Raw genomic sequence first — 23,354 nt, 5'->3', positions numbered from 1 at the left:
TAAGATTGGTTCACGGTGATTGACCTGAAGGATGCGTACTTGTCTTGATCCTTCCTTGGCAGAGGCCATTCTTGCGGTTCACCTTCGAAGGACGGGCATGTCAGTACAAGGTCCTCCCTATGGGGTTGTCCCTGTCTCCTCGCATCTTCACCAAAGTCACAGAGGCCGCCCTTGCCCCGTTAAGAGAAGTGGGCATCCGCATCTTCAACTACCTTGACAACTGGCTGATCCTAGCCCACTCTCAAGAGTTGTTGTTTGCACAAAGTGACCTGGTACTCGAGCACCTAGCTTGATTGGGACTTCAGGTCAACTGGGAAAAGAGCAAACCTTAGCCAGTGCAGAAAATCTAATTTCTCGGACTGCACTGGTCCAGCTGGTCGCCATGACAGCCGTCTTTCAGAAGATTGTACCCGGTCAGTGCTGAACTGCTTAAATCTGTTCAAGCTCAAGACACAATACCTTTCAAGTATTTTCAGAGGCTCCTGGGGCATATGGTATCCTCAGTATCCTCAGGTGACTTATCACTCAGGGGGTGGCTGTTGCGCTGGCGATCATCATCAGTGCTAAAGAGCCTCAAAATACTCTGTCAATTTTGGACATACAATTAAGAGTTATACACCATTCTAATCTGTGAAATGTCTTCTTTTATTTGTGTACACTCAGAGTGAAATGTTGTGCTTTTTGCAAAATAAAGAAAACTAACATGATGCGTGATCTCTCGTCTCCCTCTGAATGAAGTCCATTCTGATAGTCCTCAGAAAATTAACTGTAACTTAGTGAATACTAATCACACAAACATGAGACATATGCTAAAGAAACAAGTCAATGCAGCAGAAAGTCTTGCAGACAGAGACAGAATATTGTCAAGAAATGCACACAGTCTTCTTTAATCTGAGTGGCATTAAAAAAGCAAGCATCAATCTACATGATACATTTAAATCCTTTTAAAAAATAACTCATCTAATAAGACATGATGCACACCGTAATAAAGGTACTTGACAGTAATGTCTCTGCCCTGCTCTGTTTATCCACTTCATTCCTCTTTTTTTTTTCAAAAGATTTTCTCCTCTCTCCTTTCAGCATGACATCAGCCCACAGTACTGCCTCACACAGAGTGGCCTGCTGGACAACAAATGTGCATCCTACACTGCTCCAAGCCTCCACCAACTGGTCTCTGCCATCCACCTCACCAACCCTCCACTGGCTGGGCTGCCCAGGCCACTCACTCCCCACCATGCAATGGAACGACACAAGGCTGGATGTGTTTGCTGCTTGAGTGTGAGCCACTGTAATCAGCCACCCCCACCTCATGTCACATGCAGGACACCCATGTGTGACTGTCCTTGAGAAGGTGGCCCACCAACTTGACAAAAAAAAAAAAAGCATTAGAGGATGATGGAAATTTGCCATATTTCCTTTTGTCTCATTTTGCATCATCAGACATATGCTGGTGACAGTTATGGTGACAAATCAAATGTTCTTGGCTTTCTTTGGTGGTGCTGAAGCCTTTTTACATCTTCAACAACAGACAAACCAACTGAACAGCAAATATGGATTTAGGCCATTCAAGCTGTGAGTTTCTATCTGCAGGCACCTCAGGGCTTCTGTGGCCAAGACCAATCCCTACTGTCCAGTTCACACCTACCTCCACCTTCTTTCCTTATCGGTGTGAGATCTGATTGCTTTCTAAAAGATGTCTCTGTGGAAATCAACAATATTAATGACTGTGAATAAAATATGCACAAAAAAGGAACACTTTTCTATATTTACAAACCACAAGGCCAGCTTACAGGGACCTACTGGCTTCTGTGCTCACATTTAACACCCTCCAATTCTCTACATATTGACTTATCGATGGCAATAAAACAGGGACATGTGCTTAGAAACAACACCCAGAAGAGCAGTGCCTGCTCCATTACATGCGCTAATGACACTGACAGCTGAGCGCAGATGACCCCATAGCCCTCGTTTCACCTCATCTTTACAGATGGTCATTAACAGAAGAAATTGTACCCTTTTTCAAGGGAAAATTTACTTAAAACTTCTCAGATCAGGCTTTAGTTTTCCCCTTTGCAGTTTGGCACAAGCTGGTTGAGAGGGAATTACAGTCCAGATTTACACACACTTGATGTGAGACTGCAACAGAACATGCTTCAGCAGAACCAATTGGAAATTAAAAGCTTTTATATCTATTGAGAAAAATGGAACATGCTTCTTTCTAGCAGAGAGGCAATTCTGTTCCAACATATTCTCTTTCCATAAAACACCTCAAATCATAAATATGAACAAATAAGAGTAACAAATAAAGAACAGGAGAGAAGATAACCCATGGCCCATGATAATTATGTCATTTTCCTGAAATACATTTCACACTGAAACTTTGTTCTCTTTGACATTCTATGAAAAAATTACACTAATTCATTTTTTTTTTTCACCTAGAAAGCTTATGTTGTTTTATTCTGATAATAGTTTTTCTTAATTTCTTTTTTCTTTTTTTTTTTCTTTTTTTTTTGGGGGGGGGGGGGGGAGTTTTCTGTTATTTGTTATTTTATTTTATTATTTAATAAATATAAGAAAGATTAATTTAAGAAATAAATATAAGAAAATTAATTTCCAGTCAAAATGACCCAAGGAGAGGATGAAGGTTAAGTTCTCATGCCTGTTTAAAATCCTGGTTTTCCAGTAACATCATTAAGGTGTAATAAATAAAAAATAATCAGATCCAAACGGAAATTAAGGGAAAAAGCGTCCCACTGGGGTCATATACCCAAAATTGACAGTGAATTATGTCTTACCTAGCATATGATTGGCCACATGGACCTGAATGTCCCATTTACTGTAAAAGACCATCTGACACTTGATGCATTGGTAAGTCTTCTTCTGAACAGTGGGAAAAAAAGAAACATCAAACAGAGATGAATAGTGTTGGACAATAATGCTTAAACAAGAAAATGCATATTCTTTGTACACAAACAAATTGTTTGCTGTTGTTGTTTTTTTCACTCCTCTTTAATTAAGTAAATGGTACTACACAATAAATCTTTAACAACAATAATTATCACTACTGTTTTGTTGGTAAATGTACTGAGTATGTAGGTTTACTGTGAGGCACACCTTACCTCGTCACTTTGGGTGGGGCTAACTCGTGACATGGGGGAGCCCTCGGGAGTCCTTAACTGAGCACCCTCTGGTGTTTGGTCTCTGTGTACTGTCTGCAGGTGTGCTTGAAGCTCTGCCTCTGACTCAAATTTAACATTGCAGCTGGAACAACGGGTCTTGGAAATAGAGGGTGATACTGATGAAGATGATGAGGAAGAAGAGACAGTCTTTCCCTTCACAGGACCAGGGCTAAGGCTCTCCACTTGGGTCCATCCAGCAGTTGGACCTGTTGACATTTGAGACCCTTGATGCAACTGTTTCCCTCCATTTACAGTTGAGCTCTTACTACCAGCAGCATTGACACATAGTGTGCACAGGCCATATGTCAAACCATTAATGTCAAGTTTTACCAAGTCTTGCTTAGAGTGGAACTCTTTGAGACATGCAGCACACTTGACAACTTTCTGGCTTTGACTATGTTGAAGTTGTGTGGCAGCTGAACATGCAGTTGGTTGATTTGCAGATGCTGCTCCAGTCTTCTGCATGTGAAAGGTGCCGTGTATCTTAAGTTCGAGGGTTGAGGTGACAGTCTGCATGCAGACAACACAACGGAAACCAGTCAAAGAATTGCGCAAATCTGGATGCATCTGACAATGTTCCAGGAAGTCTTCCTCACTCTGCAGAGGTAATCTGCAAATTCGGCAGCTTCCAGTGTCCAGACTTTTGCTATGAGTGACCTTGTGTTCTGTCAGAGTAAGTAGTGAAGGGAAACGCTCTCCACAAATGGGACACATGTAGTGCTTGACAGGCCCTAGGTGTGTTTGCATGTGCTCCCGAAGTCCTCCCTCCGAGAAGAAGGTTCTAGAGCAGACATTGCATTTGTGGTTTCCCTTGATCATTTCTGCCTTTCTCTTGTGCATAGCACTCTCTCCTGGGCGAATGTTATGGTCACGAAGTTGGTGATTGGTTAGGAGCGACTCCATGGTATAGGATGCACCACAGATGTCACAGCTATACATGACCTCTGAGGTATCAAAGTCTTCTTCACTGCCATCCTGACTGTTGTGAGACTCCCCTGGACCAGTTCCTCCATGGCTGTTGGTCAGAAAGCCCTGGAAGTCTCCATCATCTTTGGCAACTGAATCACCACCTGACGTGGATCCATTGGTGCTGCAGTTCTGGGTCTTTCCCTCAAACACACAATGCTTTTCACGAAGGTGACGTTCAAGCAGATAGACAGCATGGAAGGCTTTGCAACAAAAGTGACAATTGTACTTCTTGCTATGGGTGGTAATATGACACTGCAGCTCTACTTCTGTGCCAAAGGACTCACCACAAAAAATGCAACGGTGTGAGCAGCCCTGATTTTCAAGGTGACTATGTTTGACATGCATTTGAAGGTCAGCCTCATGCCTGAAATCCCAGTTGCAAGAAGTACATCGGTATACCTTCTTCTCATTACTGTGCTTCACTGCAAGATGGAGTTGAGTTGACACTTTAGAGTCAAACACCTCCTGGCAGAGAGTACAGCGAAAAAACACAAATGTGTGCATATCCAGAAGGTGTTTCTGCAAGTCATCAACAGATGTGAATTGCTTGTCACAGCTTTCACAGGTGTAGTATGTAGACATGATGGTGAAATGAACAGTCACATGTTTAAGCAGAGACTCCTGGTTAGGAAAGTCCTTGTTGCACTGTGGACAGGTTAGCTGTGGCACGACACCATCAAGGTGGGTCTTTAGGTGTGTCTGGAAAAGGTCTAAGCTGGTGTACTTAGCCCCACACTGGTTACAAATGAACTCACTTGAACATAAGGAAGTGCTGTTCTGTTTGAATAGTGAGGCCTGTTCAACAGACACTGGAGATGAGGGGCTGAGGACTCGCAGAGATCTTCTCCCATTGTTGATATAATTCAGAGCAAGAGGGATGTTCTTGTGGTTCTCCTTTATGTGTTTGTTAAGCTTCAGAACACTGTTAAAAATGGGGGAGTTGGTACAGTAAGAGCAGGAATAGATCTCCACAACAGGATCTTTTGGAGTGACTGCTAGAGGAGAGTCAAATTGCAAGCTTCCAGAGTCACAATGGGTCTGTCTGACATGTTCTTCTAGAGTGGCCTCAGTTAAAAATCCCATAAAGCACTTGGGGCAAAAGAATGCATTGCTTTCTTTGGCTACTGGATTAGGAAAGCCATGTGAGCGCCGTATGTGCTCTTGCAGAGCATTAAGATCTCCAAGCACCTCTGGGCAGAAGTTGCACTGTAGCAAGCCATCAGACAGGTTAGCCATTACACCTGAGGGATCCTCTGCATTGTGAACCTGTTTCAGGTGTTCGTTCAAATTGCAAAGGGATGGAAGGATCTCCAAGCAAAACTGGCAGGTATGTGCCTGCTCTGGCTTGTCAACATGCTTTGTTTTAAGATGAATCTGCAGCACAGCGAGGCTTGAGAAAACTTGTTTGTTGCAGTAAATGCAGCTGTATTCAATTTTTGGCTGTTTGGCAGATCGCCTATACACATCATTATGAATGGCCCTCTTTCTTCTCCCACGTGTCTTGGGGACTGTGGAAACAGTCTCCACCATGGTTGAACTGTCAACAGAAAGGTTAGAGTCTGGGGTAGTGCTCGAAACAGAAGTATAACCTACAGGCAACACGGAAGGGCTATTGCTGGACTCTGGTAGTTGGTGAATATCCATGTGAGTGTACAGCTCCTCTACAGTGGGGAAGTGCTCAAAGCACACAGTGCATGTGTTGCTCTTCTGGTCTCTTCCATGCACCTGATCGATGTGGCTTAGAAGCATTCCCTCATCAGTGAACGGCTCGTGGCAATAAATGCACTGCAGACCAGGTTCTAGACTCCCTCCTACAGGAGAAGAACACTCTGGGTGGCTTTCTGCAATGTGCTTCTGCAGTTCCTCAGGCATATCAAAACCCTCCTCACAGCGGCTGCATTTGCGTGTCTCTTTTAACCTCCACTCTTGAGGAGACATTCCTTTCGCTCCATCCTTCCCACGTTCATGCACCTGCATGTGTCCATGAAGTGAGTTGGTGGACAAGAACCCACGGCGGCACACTGGGCATTTATGGGGCTTGTTGGCAGCGTGTGTTTTCATATGGATCTTTAGATGATCACTGCGTGAGAATGCAGAGTCACAGTCTCCGCAGTGATACTTTTTGTCACCAGTGTGAAGCTTGATGTGTCGGTCACGGCTGCGCTTGTGCTTGAACAAGCGACTGCAGTATGTGCAGCTGAAAGGAAGTTTATCTCTGTGACTCTGTTCGTGGCACTTAAGGAAGCTCAGGCGACTGAAAGATTTTGCACAAAACTGGCATGGGTAGGGTAGGCCGGCACCTCCTTCATCCTCACCATATTCATAGTCATCGACATGGCCTGGAGATGTGTGGTCTTTACTAGATGGCGAGGATGCAGGCCAAGAGCAGGATGGGTCATCTTCTATATCAGTTCCATCTGTCAAAAACACCCAGAAGACAAGAAAGAATGCATTAACATTTTAATGTTTTGTGGTATACAGATGCAACAAGATGTCTGTCTTGACAAAATGGCATATGTGAGAAGTCTCTCCTTTCTATATATATATATATATATATATATATATATATATATATATATATATATATATATATTAGGGCTGTCGATTTAACGCGTTAATTAGATTTATTAGTTACAGTGAAAAATAACACGTTAAAATTATTAACACAATTAATGCACCCGCCCCACCCTGACCTGACCTATGAATATCATCTGACATTTCATGCAGTTGATTGATGTCGAATATGAAGTAGGGCAACAACTCACTGCTTGATTTAGCCTATAGAATGGAGTCAGAATGATCCTAAAATTCAAGATATCTGGTCAAAAATGCCCCTGTATGAGTTGTAGTCTCATATTTATGTCATATGATATAGTTAAGCAATATCACACCAGTAACCAGCGCAATATCACGCAAGTGCTGTTGTTGTCCCGAATAGCACGAGTGCAATTGTGATATTGATTTTATACAACAGTTCAATAAATCAGAAGTTAATATTGTGATATATTTTAGACAAAATATTGTCTGCTTTTGCTCAGTTTTGCCAATGAAAATATTACCTATAAAGCCAAGGCAGAACGGCTCCGAGCAACACACAACGGTTTCGTTTAGTTTCTAAATGAATCCGTATTTTGTACGAATCAATCGGGTGAATCAATGATTCAGTGGCCCAATGATAAAGAGCACCAATTACTTAATTCCTGAATGAATCAGCCGTTTGAACGAATCGAATGAATAAATGACTCAATGTCTTACTCGTTAAGATATTTACCACCACCTACTGGCAGTTTTAGATTCTTTTTTAGAGTATCACTTCATAAAAAAAAAAAAATCATATTTCCATTTTTTAATAATAATAATTAAAAAAAAAAAAAAAAAAAACATTAAAGGGATTACCCAAAAATGAAAATTCCGTCATTACTCACCCTTATGTTGAATCAAAAACTTTCTAAACCTACTATTTGTAATGTCTCTTTGATGATCTTTTAGGGGTTATTTCTCAGCCAAATTTGATGTGTGATTAAATTGAGATTAATTAGATTAATTAATCGTCACATTGTGTAATTAATTATATTAAAAACTGAATTCGCTTGACAGCCCTAATATATATATATATATTTATATATATATATATGAAGAGTTCATTTGCAAAAACAGATAACTGGAAGATAAAGAAGATAGTTCTAAGAAGAACTCTGATGTTGGCTTGGCAAAGCCTCGATGGGCAGCCTGAGGCAAAAGAGCCAACTCACATGTCTGTTTAGCCGCAAAGAAATAAATAAAGAAGTAATTTCTTGTATTTAGGGCAATTGTTGTGATGATTGATGGATCTGTCGATTCTTCTATTGCTTTAAGAGGTGTTCAACTCATGGCCGCTTGAAGAGGCGCACCTTGCAAGCTCTGAATGGGTAACATCATATCAGGCGATCAACTAACCTGTTCAATAAACTGTAAAACATACAATCACCTGAGTAATACTGAGATTCTAGATGATATAAACAAACATAATAATAATAATAAGATGTTTAAGTAGAAAATCATAACGATCAGCTGACTTCAGATAACCATAACTTTTGTTACAGACAAGCTTTGAAGGAAATAAAAGAAATAAAAACAGATTTGAAAAGGGCTCGAATCCAGCTTTCATATGGAATCATAAAATTTCACCATGTTATGGGTTTTTGTAGATCACATCTCATTTCATGAACTACTGAGTTTAATATTTGTATGTGGATTTAAAGTGAGATGCGGTTCTCAAATAAGAGATGCAACCTCTCTGTGAGCATTTTGGCATGCTGATAGCATGTTGTATTTTACAGTACTAACAATCAGCACTGGAAATGCCTAAATATGAAAGGTTTTGTCTCTTAAATTCATTCCATTTAATGCATCCACCATGGCTATCACAGCACCACGTGTGTACAGATTTTCTGCATTCAACAATAAATTTCCAGACAATCACTGTCAGACTTGAAATTGCCTGATGTGAGTAGTGGTCACATTATTACATTGCTCTGAAAAAGTAAGTGCACCCCATGAAAAGCATAGTTTTTTTTTTTGTTTTGTTTTTTAACATATTAGGACTTAATATCTACTGGTGCTGATTTATAGTGTGGTACCCACTCCCAGGTGTCTGTCAGAACAGACAAATGACCACTTTAAAATAGTTGCAGCATAAAAAAGTCTCAAACTGCTGGATGTTGTGCAATCACAATATTTCTAACCTAACAGTTATGAACTTTTGCACACAGAGTGAGAATCATCCCATGAGTCTAAGCTTACACTGAATCATTCTCCATTCAAGACTGCATTTACACGGTCATTGTTTAACAAAATAAAAGTTCATAGTTATGACATATATCTTTGTTTATTATCTGTTAATCACACTATTTGAAGGGCTTTGCTTAGAGTCCCTATATCCCTAAGAAATATGTCTGGTGGACATAATGCAACCTAATTATACAGGCCTTCCTTAAAACTAACTAGTTCTTCAGAAACACCATAAACTGGGCAATCCCTATGAATTGCCAATGAGGCTTTGCTGGGAAAGGGGAAGAACAAAGGGAAACGGCAAGGATTTATGAGACATCTTCAAGTAACCTACTCACATATTCATGTCTCTTCCATTGTTTTTACCTCAGGTTCTGCCAGGGTAACATGCATTTATGAGCACTTAACCCATAGCAGCCTATCTTCAGGAAACAGATAACAATAGAGGTTGACCTGCTGTTCCTCTAAACACACAGCTTTACACAGCTCAGCCCAGGATACACATTCTGAATAATTCTCCCTTTCTATTGACTCTCTTTTCTATTGCACAATGTAGAATTAAAAGCATCAACAATGCTCAGACACAATGTTAACACAAATGATTACCCATAATAAAATGAAACATATAATAATGTAAGCTACTTCTGATCAGCAAGAAAACTGTGATTTAACACATTTTAAGATGTCAGAGTCAGGATTGTCTAGTGTCCATGGGCTGATGGGATCAGAGTCAGGGCAAAAGAAAGCATGTTTTTATCTCTCTCTCTTTCTTGTCTTGTTTTTTTCCTTACTTCACTCAGACGAGAAATGTGCAGGACGCTAGCCGCCTGAGTAAATAAAAGCCAGAGTCTCATGGGTCCTCATTCCCGACTCATGGCAGTGGCCTCTGTGTGCCTGCCAAAGGGGATGCTGGTCCTGAAAACCTACACCCTACAGCTGAGGGTCTGTCTTTGTTGGCCTGCCAAAGCCTTCCTGAGCATCACTCGTCTGACATCCTGCCACTCTAGAGAGGAAGACCTCCATCTTATGGTCTAACATTGGTGCAGGATTTTAATTTTTTAAGCACTCTGTGCATGTAGCTCTCAAAGTAACCCATTTGTTCTGGTCTGCACAGCTGGAAACACTTTTGACATCAGCTTTATGAGTGCTTGGAAATTAAATAATGTATTTTAAAAGGTTAGTATAGCTGCTGTTAGTATAGTTATATATATATATATATATCATACTCATATTTGAATGTAACAAATTAGAGTGTTTTTTTTTTTTTTTTATTGGGCCAAAGTAGCATTTTTTTTCAGTGTATACAGTACAAAATAATTTTAATGGCTTCTTTAAACCTTATGCACCAGAGAAACAAGCGTGCAGCCATCTTTAGATTTTTTTGTTGTTGTTATTGTTTGAACTTCCGTTTTTGCAGTAGCTCTATATATTTCCATGCCATTGCTGTCGAAGAGTAATTAGCTGCTGAAGTGGATTTACTTATTGTAGAGTTAATGACAGTTATCATGAGCATTGTAACATTTGAAGTGGATGTCATAACAAAAGTCAATGGACCGGGAAGATTTTAAAACATTCATAAATCAAGTAAGATCTTACCTTCATGCTGTGGAAATACAAACTGAAAGACAGAACACAATGAGTGCAGCGCTAAAAAGGGGTGGGGCTACATAAGGTCTATATAGATGAATCATTATAACTTAATTTTGGTAATTATTTATTGCTGGTAAACAAGTTACTATGTAAAAAGGTGCTGAATTGTCAAATACTTATTTACTGTGTTACTTTGAGTTCGTTCTGTTAACATTTAGAAGTTATCTAAAATGTAAGGAATGAATATGTCCAAAGGTCACCGTACAGTATGTTGCTAACTAATAGCCCACTGGTACAGTCACTCAAAAGAAGGAAGTAGACAGGAAGAAATTACATGAAAACATGTAAAAAGGGAAATGTCATCATACTGAGGAAAATGTAATGAGCTGTGAGAGCAATAATGAACAGGGCTGCGTTTCCCAAAACCATCGTAACTTAAGTAGTGCTTGAAAATCTTCATAGAACTACGAGTGCTCTGAAGTAATCATTAATCCCTAAATCAGGGCTCTTCAAGTAGTTTCATTCGAGGGCCGGATTATTAAACCAAAAAGTTGAGGTGGGCCGATCTTATTGGTAAAAATTATTGTATTAATTATTAGGCTTAAATAAAAATATTCTCACAGTGAGACTTGGTAACCACAGGTAAAACCATACATGGCTACTCACTACCACTATCAAATGATATTATATTATGATATGTTATAGGCCTATAAAAAACGCCTAAACACAGGTACAAACTACACCTTAACAAAGACATGAATTATATATTCCCCTACCCACCTAATAAATATATTGCAATATAAATGGCTATAGAAATAATCAAGACAAAAGAATGATTAATTCACGAACGATAGGTATCACTGGTTCAGTCGACAGAAATACGGAACACACATGTTATGAGGTTACCTGCAGGACAACTGGAAAACTGCAAAATTTTGAATTTATTTTTTTTTTTTAACTTTTTTACTTTTGTTTGTATGTTTGCTTAAATTAATTTAACATAATTCAATAAAGAAATAAATATGAATAAAGAAATAAAATAAAAATTACATGACTGAACACAAATAAATTAGATTTTTGGTTCAGCCATTTTGCTGATGTCTCCACCTGTAGGTATGTGCATATATATACTTTTGTCCTCGAAGCAAATGCACATCAGGTGAAGATAATTAGGCTAATTAGGCAAAATACAAGCGTGTGCTACAATTACGGGACATTCTATAAGGCGACATTTCAGCACTTGACAAACAGACAACGCAACTTATGCGATCATGTTAAAGGGTTAGTTCACCCAAAAATTTAATTTATGTTAATAAGTACTCACCGTCATGTCGTTCCAAACCCGTAAGACCTTCGTTCATCTTCAGAACACAAATTAAAATATTTGATGAAATCCAAGAGTTTTTTGGGGTAGATGGGGTAGAGAAGAAATTGTTGAAAAAAGTCGCTGGGTCCTATGATACACCTGGCGCAATGTGGAGCCAGGAACGATACAAGTGTTTTTTGCTAGTTTCAGCCCGGCGCAGTTATCATTTTCACGTGCTGAACCATGTTGTTTAAATAGTAAATGTATTTGCGTCCATTTGTGCGCCCATGGGCCTGCTGGTCTGAAAACAAGGTGTGTTCAGGCGCATTGTTGGTGCATTGCTATTTTAAGGCAACTGAAATAGACTGTGCCATTGACCAACTGAAATCTGGTTTAAAGTCAATTGCGCAATTTTTTATTTTTTTTTTAAGTTAGTAATTTATGCTTATAGGTAGGTGCAGAACGTGTGTACACTCTGCTTGTTACACGCAATGAGACGTGCAGCAGCACACAAACATTTTTAAATATTAAAAATAAAAGGATTTTGCCATGTAAATAGCGTATCCACCATGGCGCGAGCGCAACTGGCTTTTAAAGGGAATGGGAGATGAGACTCTGAATGGTTTATTGCATGTTACGCCCAAAACGTACCCATTACTCATTAAGAGAATAGGTTTTTGTGCACAAAAGTATTCTTGTCGCTTCATAACATTAAGGTTGAACCACTGTACTCACGTTGACTATTTTAACTGTCTTTTTTGGACCTTGAATGATGGTAATTATTTTGCTTTCTCTTGGATTTCATCAAAAATATCTTAATTTGTGCTCCAAAGATATAAGATATTATGGATTTAGAACGACATGAGGGCGAGCACTTAATGATAGAAATTTCATTTTTGGGTAAACTAACTCATTTTTGTGAAATGCACGTAAAATAAACACAAACATTTGTAAAGTCGCTCTTAAGCTCTTAAGTTCTTAAGCTGTTTCAAATGCTCTCAAGTGACAAGATCCATCGTTATCTGGAAAGGCAGCCCAGTTAGTGAAAACAATGGAAAATTCATGTTCTGTGGGCTACAATACAAGTGCAAAGGCTATTCGGCTAGAAAGTTTAAAATCAGAAATGAGAAGCTCATATTTTCATTAAAGCATTTAAAAAAATTATTCATGTTTAAACTGCATTATTTGAGCTTTCTTAAATTTGCCCAGATCTCTAGGCAAAACATATCTAGGAATCTTCCTTTTTCTGTATGCTAGCAAGCATCGTGAAAAAGTTATGTAGAATTAAATGAACCCAAACTAGTAGGCATCACCAGCCTCAGGCTATAATGTGTAGGAACCGTGGACAAACCAGACAAATGAATCATTCAGATGATTCTTTCAAAACATAATTCTAATTCAGAATCAAGGTTCCGACTCCAGCTCGTCTACAGAGAAAACCAACGTTAATTACTTTTATAACCCCTGACAGCAGGAGAAGTGACAAACCAAATGGTCATCCAAGAAGATAAAGAGTCTTTGATCACCAGATCAAAAGAGAAAAGAGAAACAATGCAGGCCCTTTTGGTTTCTCTAAGGGACCTAAAACTTTACAGAAAAACCAATGAAGACTGTTCTGCAACTAAAACTGCATCAAAATTGTTTCAAACAATTTTAAATGGACTTATCAAACATCTTTTAACTACATACATTTTACATCATGTGTCCACAAATACTACCTGTAACCAGTTTTGCTTTAGAATACTCACAATTCATGTAAATGTGATAACTCTTGAATGACTGACTGCAAGTATGGCTTATTTGGACTTGATTTAATTCTTTTCCTCTTTCTTAAATCCTGGCTTGAATGAAATCTGTTTAAAATGTATCATATTCCATTTAATAGAAATTGCGGTTAAAATGGTACTCTCTGCTAAAGCAGAGACGGGAAGTAACACCTATTCATGATTGGGGGCAGAGGAAAGCCCTTTTGAAACAGGACAATATCTGATTGGCCAAAACTCCTCTGAGGTGTGACAAACAACTAAGTTTAAATAGTCATATCGCAAGATAGAGAACCAAGACAAAGACAAGAGAACCAAGAACCATGGAGTAACAAGAAGAACAGCTCATTCAAGCCATTCAACTTTCACTCAGTTTGCTTTTCTTTTACTTAATTTTCTTTTCTGCTGAAAGTCTCGTGATCTAAGTTTTTCCGCAAAGTTCAACCAACGACTTTTGCCGCTTCAACTTTAACTCCAGCAACAAAGAGACTTCCTTTCATCTTTCCAGCAAGCTCAAACATGATTGAGTTTTACCAAACTACCATCTGGACCTGAAAAGACAAATCATCGACTTGGAAAACCCTTCCCTGCACTCCGATGAGAAGATTCACATTTAAAGTCGACTCAAGCAAGCGCCTCCAGTAAAGTCTCTTGTAGATTTAAAAAAGAAAGTATCTTGTATTATGTGCTTCTGAAATTTAATGTCTTAAACTGTCGATCTTAAAGTTACCGTGCTCTAATCAGTGTTTTCATGATTGTTGGATATTCATATCCGCTACAACAGCTTATTAGCCTACGGCTCGAGCAAATGAACAATGGACGACTCAGTTGCTCGGTCGTAAACTAAACAACTCTTTATAATTCCCTATAAATTATTTAATTTGAGCTAATTTTACTTCGTAGGTGGTGTTATGTGCTGTCTGGGATAGCACTGACCTTCCCTAAAATTTAATTTATTTTTTTTCAGCTGCTACCACAAAATTCTAAATGATGATCGGCCATCTCCCAAGTCAGAGGCATCAATAAACCCAGGCTTAACCTTAAATCAGAACCAAAAGCTGTGTCACCAATGACAATGAATGACCCAGTCTAGAGGCGTCTGAAATAAAACACAACATAACTTAATTCTTTAAACTGTATTTAAGCTGGAATATTACTTCCAATGCGAGGTTTCAACATTCGAAGGCTCCATTACTTGCGTAACATAAGAATGCATTGATGTATTTCACTTGTAGATCAGCTAGAGGCTTCCTCCTCTTATCTACAGCCATTATAATTTCAAACAGGCGATGGCTAAGAATGTTTAATCTTGTTCAGGAGGCCAGTTACTGACTCTTCAGCTGTGATTGCATCATGCTGACCTAAATTCCCGGACCGCTGAGAAAAACATAATCTAGCCAAATATCACTAGAAAAATATTTGTTTCCAGTAAACCAGTAAAATAGTTTTCAATATATTTTATACCATTGTTATGAGACCTGATTTTTAGTTTTAAAAAACATTCTAAAAGAATAGCAGTCAACACCACAACAATAATGATAATGGCACACAGAGAACCGATATCGCCGGAATCACTTTCGGAATGATTTTTTTCCAGCTGATGAACAATTAAAAACATTTAAATGTTCATCAATTAAATCCTGCTTTAAAGAGCTCAAGCATTTGAAGAGACAGGCAACATAACTGCAAGTACTTTACATGTGCTTTAGAATGTTAGTAAAATTAAGCATTCTTTTTAAAAACAAGAGATTATTAAAAAGGATTTACAAAACACACTTTCTAGAAGTGCACTCTCCTTAAGTTACCTTTTGTTTCATTAATATTATTACAGTTTTTTAACTATATACTTTTAAGGTTTGTAGTACACTACAAGTGCACAATCAATACAATTGAGCACTCTTCTTTTTCACAGGGGTATTGTTAGATTAGAGCACTGGCGTATGATATAAAGAGCTTCCTGTCGACCACAGGAGAGCAGCAGGATGGGTTTGTCGACATTTACCCATGTGCCCCAGCATACGCACTAACACTTAGTCAGTGTCCCAGAAATCACACAGCACAGGTGGACACTCAGAGAGACAGAGACAAATGAAAGATTGGGACGTGAAAACTAGGACAGTCACTCATATTCTCCAGATTTACTGTGCGAGAAAACATTGATCGAGACTAAAACTGCAGACTGCCAAGACCTGATATTGATCAGAACGCCTCTGCATTCCTTCAATAAAGGAGAAATATATTTTTTAAAAGCTGATTGCAGAGATTTTTAATGATGATCAATCATAGGACAATCATGACTCATGATGGAAAAGGAAAGCGGATATTTTCGCCTTAATAGTGACTTCTCTTCGCTTTAGCAAGGTTCATCAAGGTCTTTGTATCAGCTCTTTGCTCAGTTATTCACCTCGTCCTCGGGCTCATCTTAGCGTGTAGCGCTCAGGGAGTGGAAGTGCTGTTGAGCAGGTCAGGTATGAGTGAGCAAACAGGAAGGCGGCTCTGCCCAGGGCCTTGGCTGGGTCTCTGTCCCCTGCGGCCCACCGGGGGGGAGGGCAATCTGTCCCCCAGCAGAGCCCTACCCAGCCCGCTTCACTGATTCACCCACCCTGAGTGAAGCAGCACGGGCAGCAATATACAACAGTTTGTGCTTGGCTACAACCAAAATAGACGGCCAAAAAAAAGCAGATGGATGAGCCAAACAAACTCCAACTGCTCATAGCAGTTCATATGTCTGTTTCACACCAAACACATTTCCCAGCATGTCTTGTTTCCACAACTTCAAAATGCCAAACAGTGTGTTACAACGTTTATTGGTATCAGGAGAAGCTCTAAAGGGGTCACGAAGGGGGACAGTGACCCAGTGTCCATAAGTTTGCTCTATTTATTTATTAATTTATTTGAGGGAGAAACATTTTACTTAATATTCAACAATTTGCATGCTTGTTCGGAAAAAAATGCCTTAGAAATAGATTAAGATCTTAAAGGGATTTAAAGTCACCATGAAATATGGAATATTGGAATATATACAATAAATAATTTATTTGTGCACATTTTAAATTCATGTGTCCTCATAATGTTTAATCAAAATAACTGATTTATTCTCACTTACATTAGTTACTGTGTTATTGTTGCATAAACTTCACATTGTACTAGTTGAATATAATAGTATGAAATATAGGCAGGTAGGCAACCTTTCAATGCTAAATGAATATACATGTATGGCATGAGGATGTTTTATGCTCCATAATATAAAACACAGCACGATATTACAATAGTAATATGAGTGTTTACGCTGTAAGATGATGAATATTAGAATATTTAGACCAGTGTTTACTGTGAAATACTGTGTTCATAGATATCACCTTGGAAATGGCAGGTATGTTGAACAGAACTGTTTCAGGAATGGCACAAAGGTATATGGCTGTGCAAATCTCTGTGTTTAGATCAGTGTGCTCAATAATGTGCCTTTTCGTCCTTCGTTGTATATATTTGGATTGTGTTGTGTTGTAAATAAAATCAAATGATCAAAAAGCCATTTTTATTCTCCTTACATTCTTTGTTAAAGTTCCCTCACAGTCCCATTCAGCTGATAGGGCCATTAGGGGAGAATCTTTGTCCTCCCAGGTGTGAAACACATCAATATTCAGGATCGTTCACACCCTCCCCCTATAAGCCTTTCAGACACAAAACATGTCTTACAAATTTTAAATCAATATAATTGTTTATGTGAATGAGTGGGCAGGATGATTTTCATATGGATTTAAACAAAAAAATCTAGCCTACAAGGGTTTTATGGGTTTTATGGCCTTATTTCAGTGACTTATTGTTTTCCCCACAAACCATGCATAAATGTCATTTTCTTAAAACTGCAAACGTTTATATACATGCTGCTCACATATTATTGTAGCAGAGACTGTGCTGAATACAGTGTAATCAGACTTTTACCATCAAAATTTTATAAGTAACATAAATAAGCACAAATGTCAGGGCATGTCAAAACACCTTCAGGACCCAGAAAACACCTCAGACCCCAGAGGGATAAGGTTGCATTTTATTTTAAGTGTCCTTATTACAGTGTAATTATACATTTAAGTACTGAGTAATAATAATTAACTACATATTTTTACTATAGGGTTAGGTTTCGGTTAGGTGCATGTAATTATGCACAATTTATAGTATGTATTTTTCATATATATATATAGTATGTATTTTTCATATTTTACATAATACAAGATGACCCTGATTATAAGATGGCTCCCACCCCACCCCAAACACTGGTAAAATGTACCAATGATCACATTTAAAAATAAATACTTTATGGCATACCATAAAAATAAACTGTATCCCATAATAATTTGACTATCCATCTCATAATGAATTAAAATTTCAAGATAAACCCATTTTTCAGATATATTTCTAAGAAAAAAAAAATTGTCTTTACTCAGAAAAATACGGTATTTACTATAGTAACTACATGTAACGTGTAACAAGAACACTGTAAAATAAAGTGTTATCAAAAGTGATATCTGATTAATATTTAATACTCATTCCAGTTTTACACATCACAGGTGAAACAACTGCAGGACATGACTAAACACAAGGAAAAAAACATGTAGAGGAAGAGGAGAGGAAGGAGAAGAAAAAAAGAAGAAAAAAAAACAAGTGTCAGACGAAGAGCGTGTTTTTCATGCACTCCTGTCTGAAATGTCAGGATGAATTCCCAATCAGTGTGAAGATGCACTGACATACTGCCAAGCCTGACCACACACATACTGCATTCATTAATAATTAGATTTGGACCAAGGTGAGCAAAACTCCTTGTCAAAGCTCACACAAATATCAGTGATGGAGGCATGGGAGGCAGTGCCTGAGTTTGATTAAACAAAAGCTGACTATAATGACACATACAGTATTTACTGAACATTTGATGACTAATGATCTGAAAAGAAGGTAAAGTAGTTGAATAATAGTTGTGTAGCAGTTAAATAAAACATACACTAAAATTTTTTACTGTATTTATTCTATTTATTATTATTGTAGTTGTATTGTAATAAATGTGAAAAAATGTAAAAAGGTTTAAAAGCAGAAACTATTATTATATTATTATTTGTTGCCTGTTGAAAGTTTTTTCATGAGTACTGATTGTATACATGAAACCCTAAGAGTACATTATATAACTACACAAGTAAAGTTTGTAAACAAACATTGATGCTGGCTTGAGAAAGCCTGAATAGAAGCACCACTTTTCAAATCAAATCAAGCAAGTTTAAATCAAATAACAGTATGTTGGCTTTCTCAAGCTGACATAATAATATTTTCAGGTAATTTAAAGGTGTACTATTATTATTATTTTCACTCTTTTAACTTTAGTTAGTTTAGTTTTAATGTTGCCGTTCTGCAAGGTTACAAAGCTCAAAGTTCACTCCAAAGGGAGATATTCTCATTAACAGAAAACACTTTTCAAGAACTACAAGAAATGGCTCCTTGGGACTACAATGTACTTCTTCTGGATCTTGTGAAGTCACAATGTCACTCATTTAAATAATCCCTGCCCACGGTATACACCAAAAAAAAAAAAAAAGGGCAAGGCCTGGTTGAGCTGGACAAATTAGATCTGAGGGGGAAATGTCCCCTTTTGTCCCCTTGTGGCACTGGGCCTGTGTTTAGCTCTCGCTTTTCTAAGACTGTTAGGAACTCACCAACCCTTACGAACTTACCTCTCTGAAACATCCTGTAAAATCTGTGCATGCAAAAGTTTTGCACAATCCTCTTGTTCGTAAACATTTGCAAGGTCTGAATCGGGCTCAAACTGGTATGGCAAAATTGATGCCATCGTTAACATTTATATGCAGATGAAACTCGCGGTTATGGTAAGGGGCATGACATTTCCGAAACACGCTCTAAACAGTTCGCCAATCAAAACACACTGGGCCAGCTAACCAATCAGAGCACATTTTGTATTTCGGAAGGAGGGGCTTCATCGAAACAGGAACTGAATAGAGTGTTTAACACTCTGAGGTCTGAGGTATCGCCGGCGATACCACCGCGGTTTTATCTTATCCAGTGTGAAATAGAGTCAAAATACTCTGTCAATGTTGCACATACAATTAAGAGTTATACACCATTTTAATCTGTTGAATATTTTTTCTGATTTTTTTTTCAGAATTCTTCTTTTATTTGTGTACACAAACAAAATGCTGTGCTTTTTGTACAATAAAGAAACCTGAAGCGTGATCTCTCATCTCCCTCTGAACGAAGTCCGATCTGATAGTTCTCAGAAAATGAACTGTAACTTAGTGAATACTAATGACACAAAAAATTACACGTTATGTCTAAAAAAACGTTGAAGATGTCAGGTTTTAAAACATGTAAGTCAAATCGAAAACAAACCTTCTGTGTTTATGTAATCTGTATGAAAAGAGAGCCATGTCAGAAGTCTGTGATTCAGCTCATTATCCGCTAATGCGGCCACGCCCACGGAGCCAGCGCTATTCAGACGCAAATTCAGTCAATACATGCATACATCGTCTCAATCGTGTATTTATTGTCTTGAAAAGTGTTTTGAATAGCCATATTTAGCGATCTCTTGGACTCTGTTAGTTCAGTTCCTGGATTGTCACATGATATTCCTCTTCTTTTACTGAGGCATTTGTGGACAAAAGGGGCACAGAGCGCCCTCCGGCTGCAAGTATGAATGATGAAAACACAGTATCCAGCACTCATAGTAATGACAATAAATATAGAATAATAAATATTATCTCTGTATAGAAAATTGATATAAACATATGAGAATCCATCAATATTTCTCCAAATGTGTATGCTTTTAAGCATATTAAGAAATTATGGTCAATATAAGATTTTAAGAGTCAAAATGTGAAGCTTGAGTCTTAGATCTTTTTAATGATGTATAGTTTGTCAACTGCACATCAACATTTAGGCTCTATAATATAACAAATATAGTAGCCTATATGAAATGCCCTAGAGGTAGGAATGTTCAGACGCTTTGCATCACAGAAATACATTATATTTGAAAGTATATTAAAATAGAAAACCATTATTTGGTTAGAGACTTGAGACTTCTTTTAAAAACATTATAATGGCATTATAATGTGTTCAATCTTTTGACTGGTAGTGTAATTTAACATAGGCCTATACAAAATTTTCTTCATATCATGTGCAATAATACGTGCATGCATGAGATCACAAAAATCATGTTTTTTTTGTCCTGAGTGGACTTTAATCCTGTTATTAGCATGATCACAGAGGGTTTTTTCACAGCCTACCTGACTGAAAGGCCTCATTAATTATGCAAGTCATTTCAGGTCATTATTATTCAATTCTTTTGTCTTCTCAGGTGAGAATCACCCATTATACATGAGGATTCCCGCCTCCTCGCATACTGTGTTTCTTGACCAAAAGTGTCTTAGAAAATTTAAATCTCTCTATTGTTTTATATGAAGGAGTAGGAAGGATAATTTTTACTTCATTCTGAAGCAAAAACTCTAGTCTACAACCTCCAATACCTAGAAGTCTTATGAACACAGATTTAATATACTTTTTTTGGCCTTATTTCAGTGACTTAAGTTTTTTGTTTTTTCAATAACCACGCATAAACGTTATTCCTTCAAAAATACAAATATGTACATACATGTTTCTCACATATTATTGAAGCCTAGTTCGTGCTGAATACAGTGTAATGGCACTTTTTCCATTAATATGTTTATGAACAACTGAAAAAAGCACAAATGTTAGGGCATGTCAAAACTTCTCCAGGGCCCTGAAAATCCTCAGACCCCAGAGGGTTTAAGACAGAATGGGAAGAGAGGAGCTTAATGTAAAATATGTGAAAAAGGTTTTTTTTTTTTTTTTTGCAATTAAGCATGAAAACCTAGTACACTCTAAAACAAATTCAAGACTTCATAAAAGGGCATAATAGGAAACCTTTAAAACAATGATATGTTGTAAAAATATTGCGTCATCCGGCAGACTTTTGCTGACAAATAAATGTCAATTTTTTTGTCCTGGTAACAAGGAAAAAAGAGAAAACATTGTTCATTTACATATACTAACAACACTACAACAATACAAAGCGGGTTGAAAATTGGCAAAGTCACACTTTAAGCGTTCAGGGTTTTTTTTTTTTTTTTTTATAGGTTTGTTTTATTTTTGCTATCATGGTGGGGAATGTCCTTTGACTAACCCTACCTCTACACCCAGAACCTAACCCTTACATAAACCTTGCTGCATTCTTACATTTTCATCAAGACATTATTTAGTATGTTTATTAAGCCATTTTGCTCAAGAGGACCGTTGACTGCTCCCAATAACGTAGCTGATTTCAGGTTTTATTATCCTTGCGGGGACATTCATTCCCAACAATGTGGAGAAAACCAGATTCACACACTGACGTTCTGCTTTGGTCTTTTTAACTGCACATACTCTAATCCGCTCCAGATGAACAAACATCTCTGTTTCTCTAAAGTCATATTAAATGTCACCCTCCCTTATTCTTCACTACAGAAGAGAGACACAAGTACAGACAGACAACAGATAGAACAATGAAAAAAATCAATGTTCACTTTATATATATATATATATATATATATATATATATATATATATATATATATATATATATATACATACATACACATACACATACACACACACACTGAATTTAACCTCATTTGCATACATGACCAGTATTCAAAGCCACATATACAGTTTAGTGTGTGTACTGCTATCTGCAGTGCTTCATTAGGATGCAGGAAATGGCATCTACACGTACCCATTGTATAAAGCGACTCTAACTCCATCTATTCTTCAGGGTTTAATTACTGTTTCCCATTCTTGTCCCAATTCCATCCCTAGTACACATGTTTATGCCCTACAACAACTGCAGAATTCTTTTACAGCTTTTAACATATTTTAAAGTATACGAAGGGTATGTATTTCGAACAAGTCATTATCGGTAGCCTGAAAGATGTACGTGTGTACTTCAATAAAAATCCTATGCTGAAATGGTGTTATGTATTTTAAAACCAATATATGAGCAACTGAATCCTGTTGGCAATCGTGTGCGTTTCATTTACTGTTTAGTCTATTTAGTTGACAAAAATGTATATCCAATTTGGTCATTTAATCATTTGATACAATGCACTTATTGTGTACATACAAGTTTTTTTACATTGTACTTATATTTTAAAAACATCTGCATGTAATTACATCTGTAATTAATTTCTGTAATTACACTAACACTAGTAGTTACATACTTCAAAATTTTTACTCCTTGAACCCATTTGTAAAGACCTGTGTGATGCCAACTTAAGATTTTCAGATATGTTTTGCATAAAGCAGGACTTACACTGAATGAGGTTGTTGGCTTCGATAAACAAACAGATTTAATATATGTTGGACCTGAAGTGAGGTCTAGAGTATGCTCTAAAAACTCACAATGGCTACGTTTACATGTACAAATTTTCCTCAATCCGAATGAATTGAATCTGATTGCAGATCTGTTTACATGTACTCTAAACATTGTAATCTGACTCAAATATCCGTTTATATGTGTTTTATATAGATTCCGATTAAAACTCTGCGTGTGTGACTTCATATCACTCACACTTGCGGTAGCCCAGGTTGCGTCAACAGACGATGATCATCTATGGACGATAGCTAGAGATATTGTCAAAAGCATCACATCTTGGCAAAAAAACACCCTTTCCAATCCGATCAAAATTTCATTCGGATCGAGCTAAATCGGACCGATTAAGGTGTTTA

At 37.6% G+C, this 23,354-nt stretch overlaps 1 protein-coding gene across 8 annotated transcripts in view; it reads right to left on the bottom strand.

The window, feature by feature from the left end:
- Positions 1–23,354, bottom strand: part of LOC125249942 (zinc finger protein 521) — a 121,421-nt gene that overhangs the window by 52,461 nt on the left and 45,606 nt on the right. For 7 of the 8 annotated variants that reach the window (XM_048162193.1, XM_048162194.1, XM_048162195.1 and 4 more), the window contains 2 exons: positions 3,120–6,565; positions 2,796–2,880 (listed from right to left, as the gene is read on the bottom strand). In XM_048162193.1, the coding sequence (XP_048018150.1) occupies positions 2,796–2,880; positions 3,120–6,209 (3,175 nt within the window). In that variant the 5' untranslated portion in view covers positions 6,210–6,565. The remainder of the gene's footprint in view (positions 1–2,795; positions 2,881–3,119; positions 6,566–23,354) is intronic. The other variant, XM_048162191.1, reaches the window with a different exon arrangement.

This window comes from Megalobrama amblycephala, linkage group LG17 (genome assembly GCF_018812025.1).
Source record: "Megalobrama amblycephala isolate DHTTF-2021 linkage group LG17, ASM1881202v1, whole genome shotgun sequence".
Lineage (NCBI taxonomy): Eukaryota > Metazoa > Chordata > Actinopteri > Cypriniformes > Xenocyprididae > Megalobrama > Megalobrama amblycephala.
This window is presented reverse-complemented; position numbering and strand designations above follow the sequence as displayed.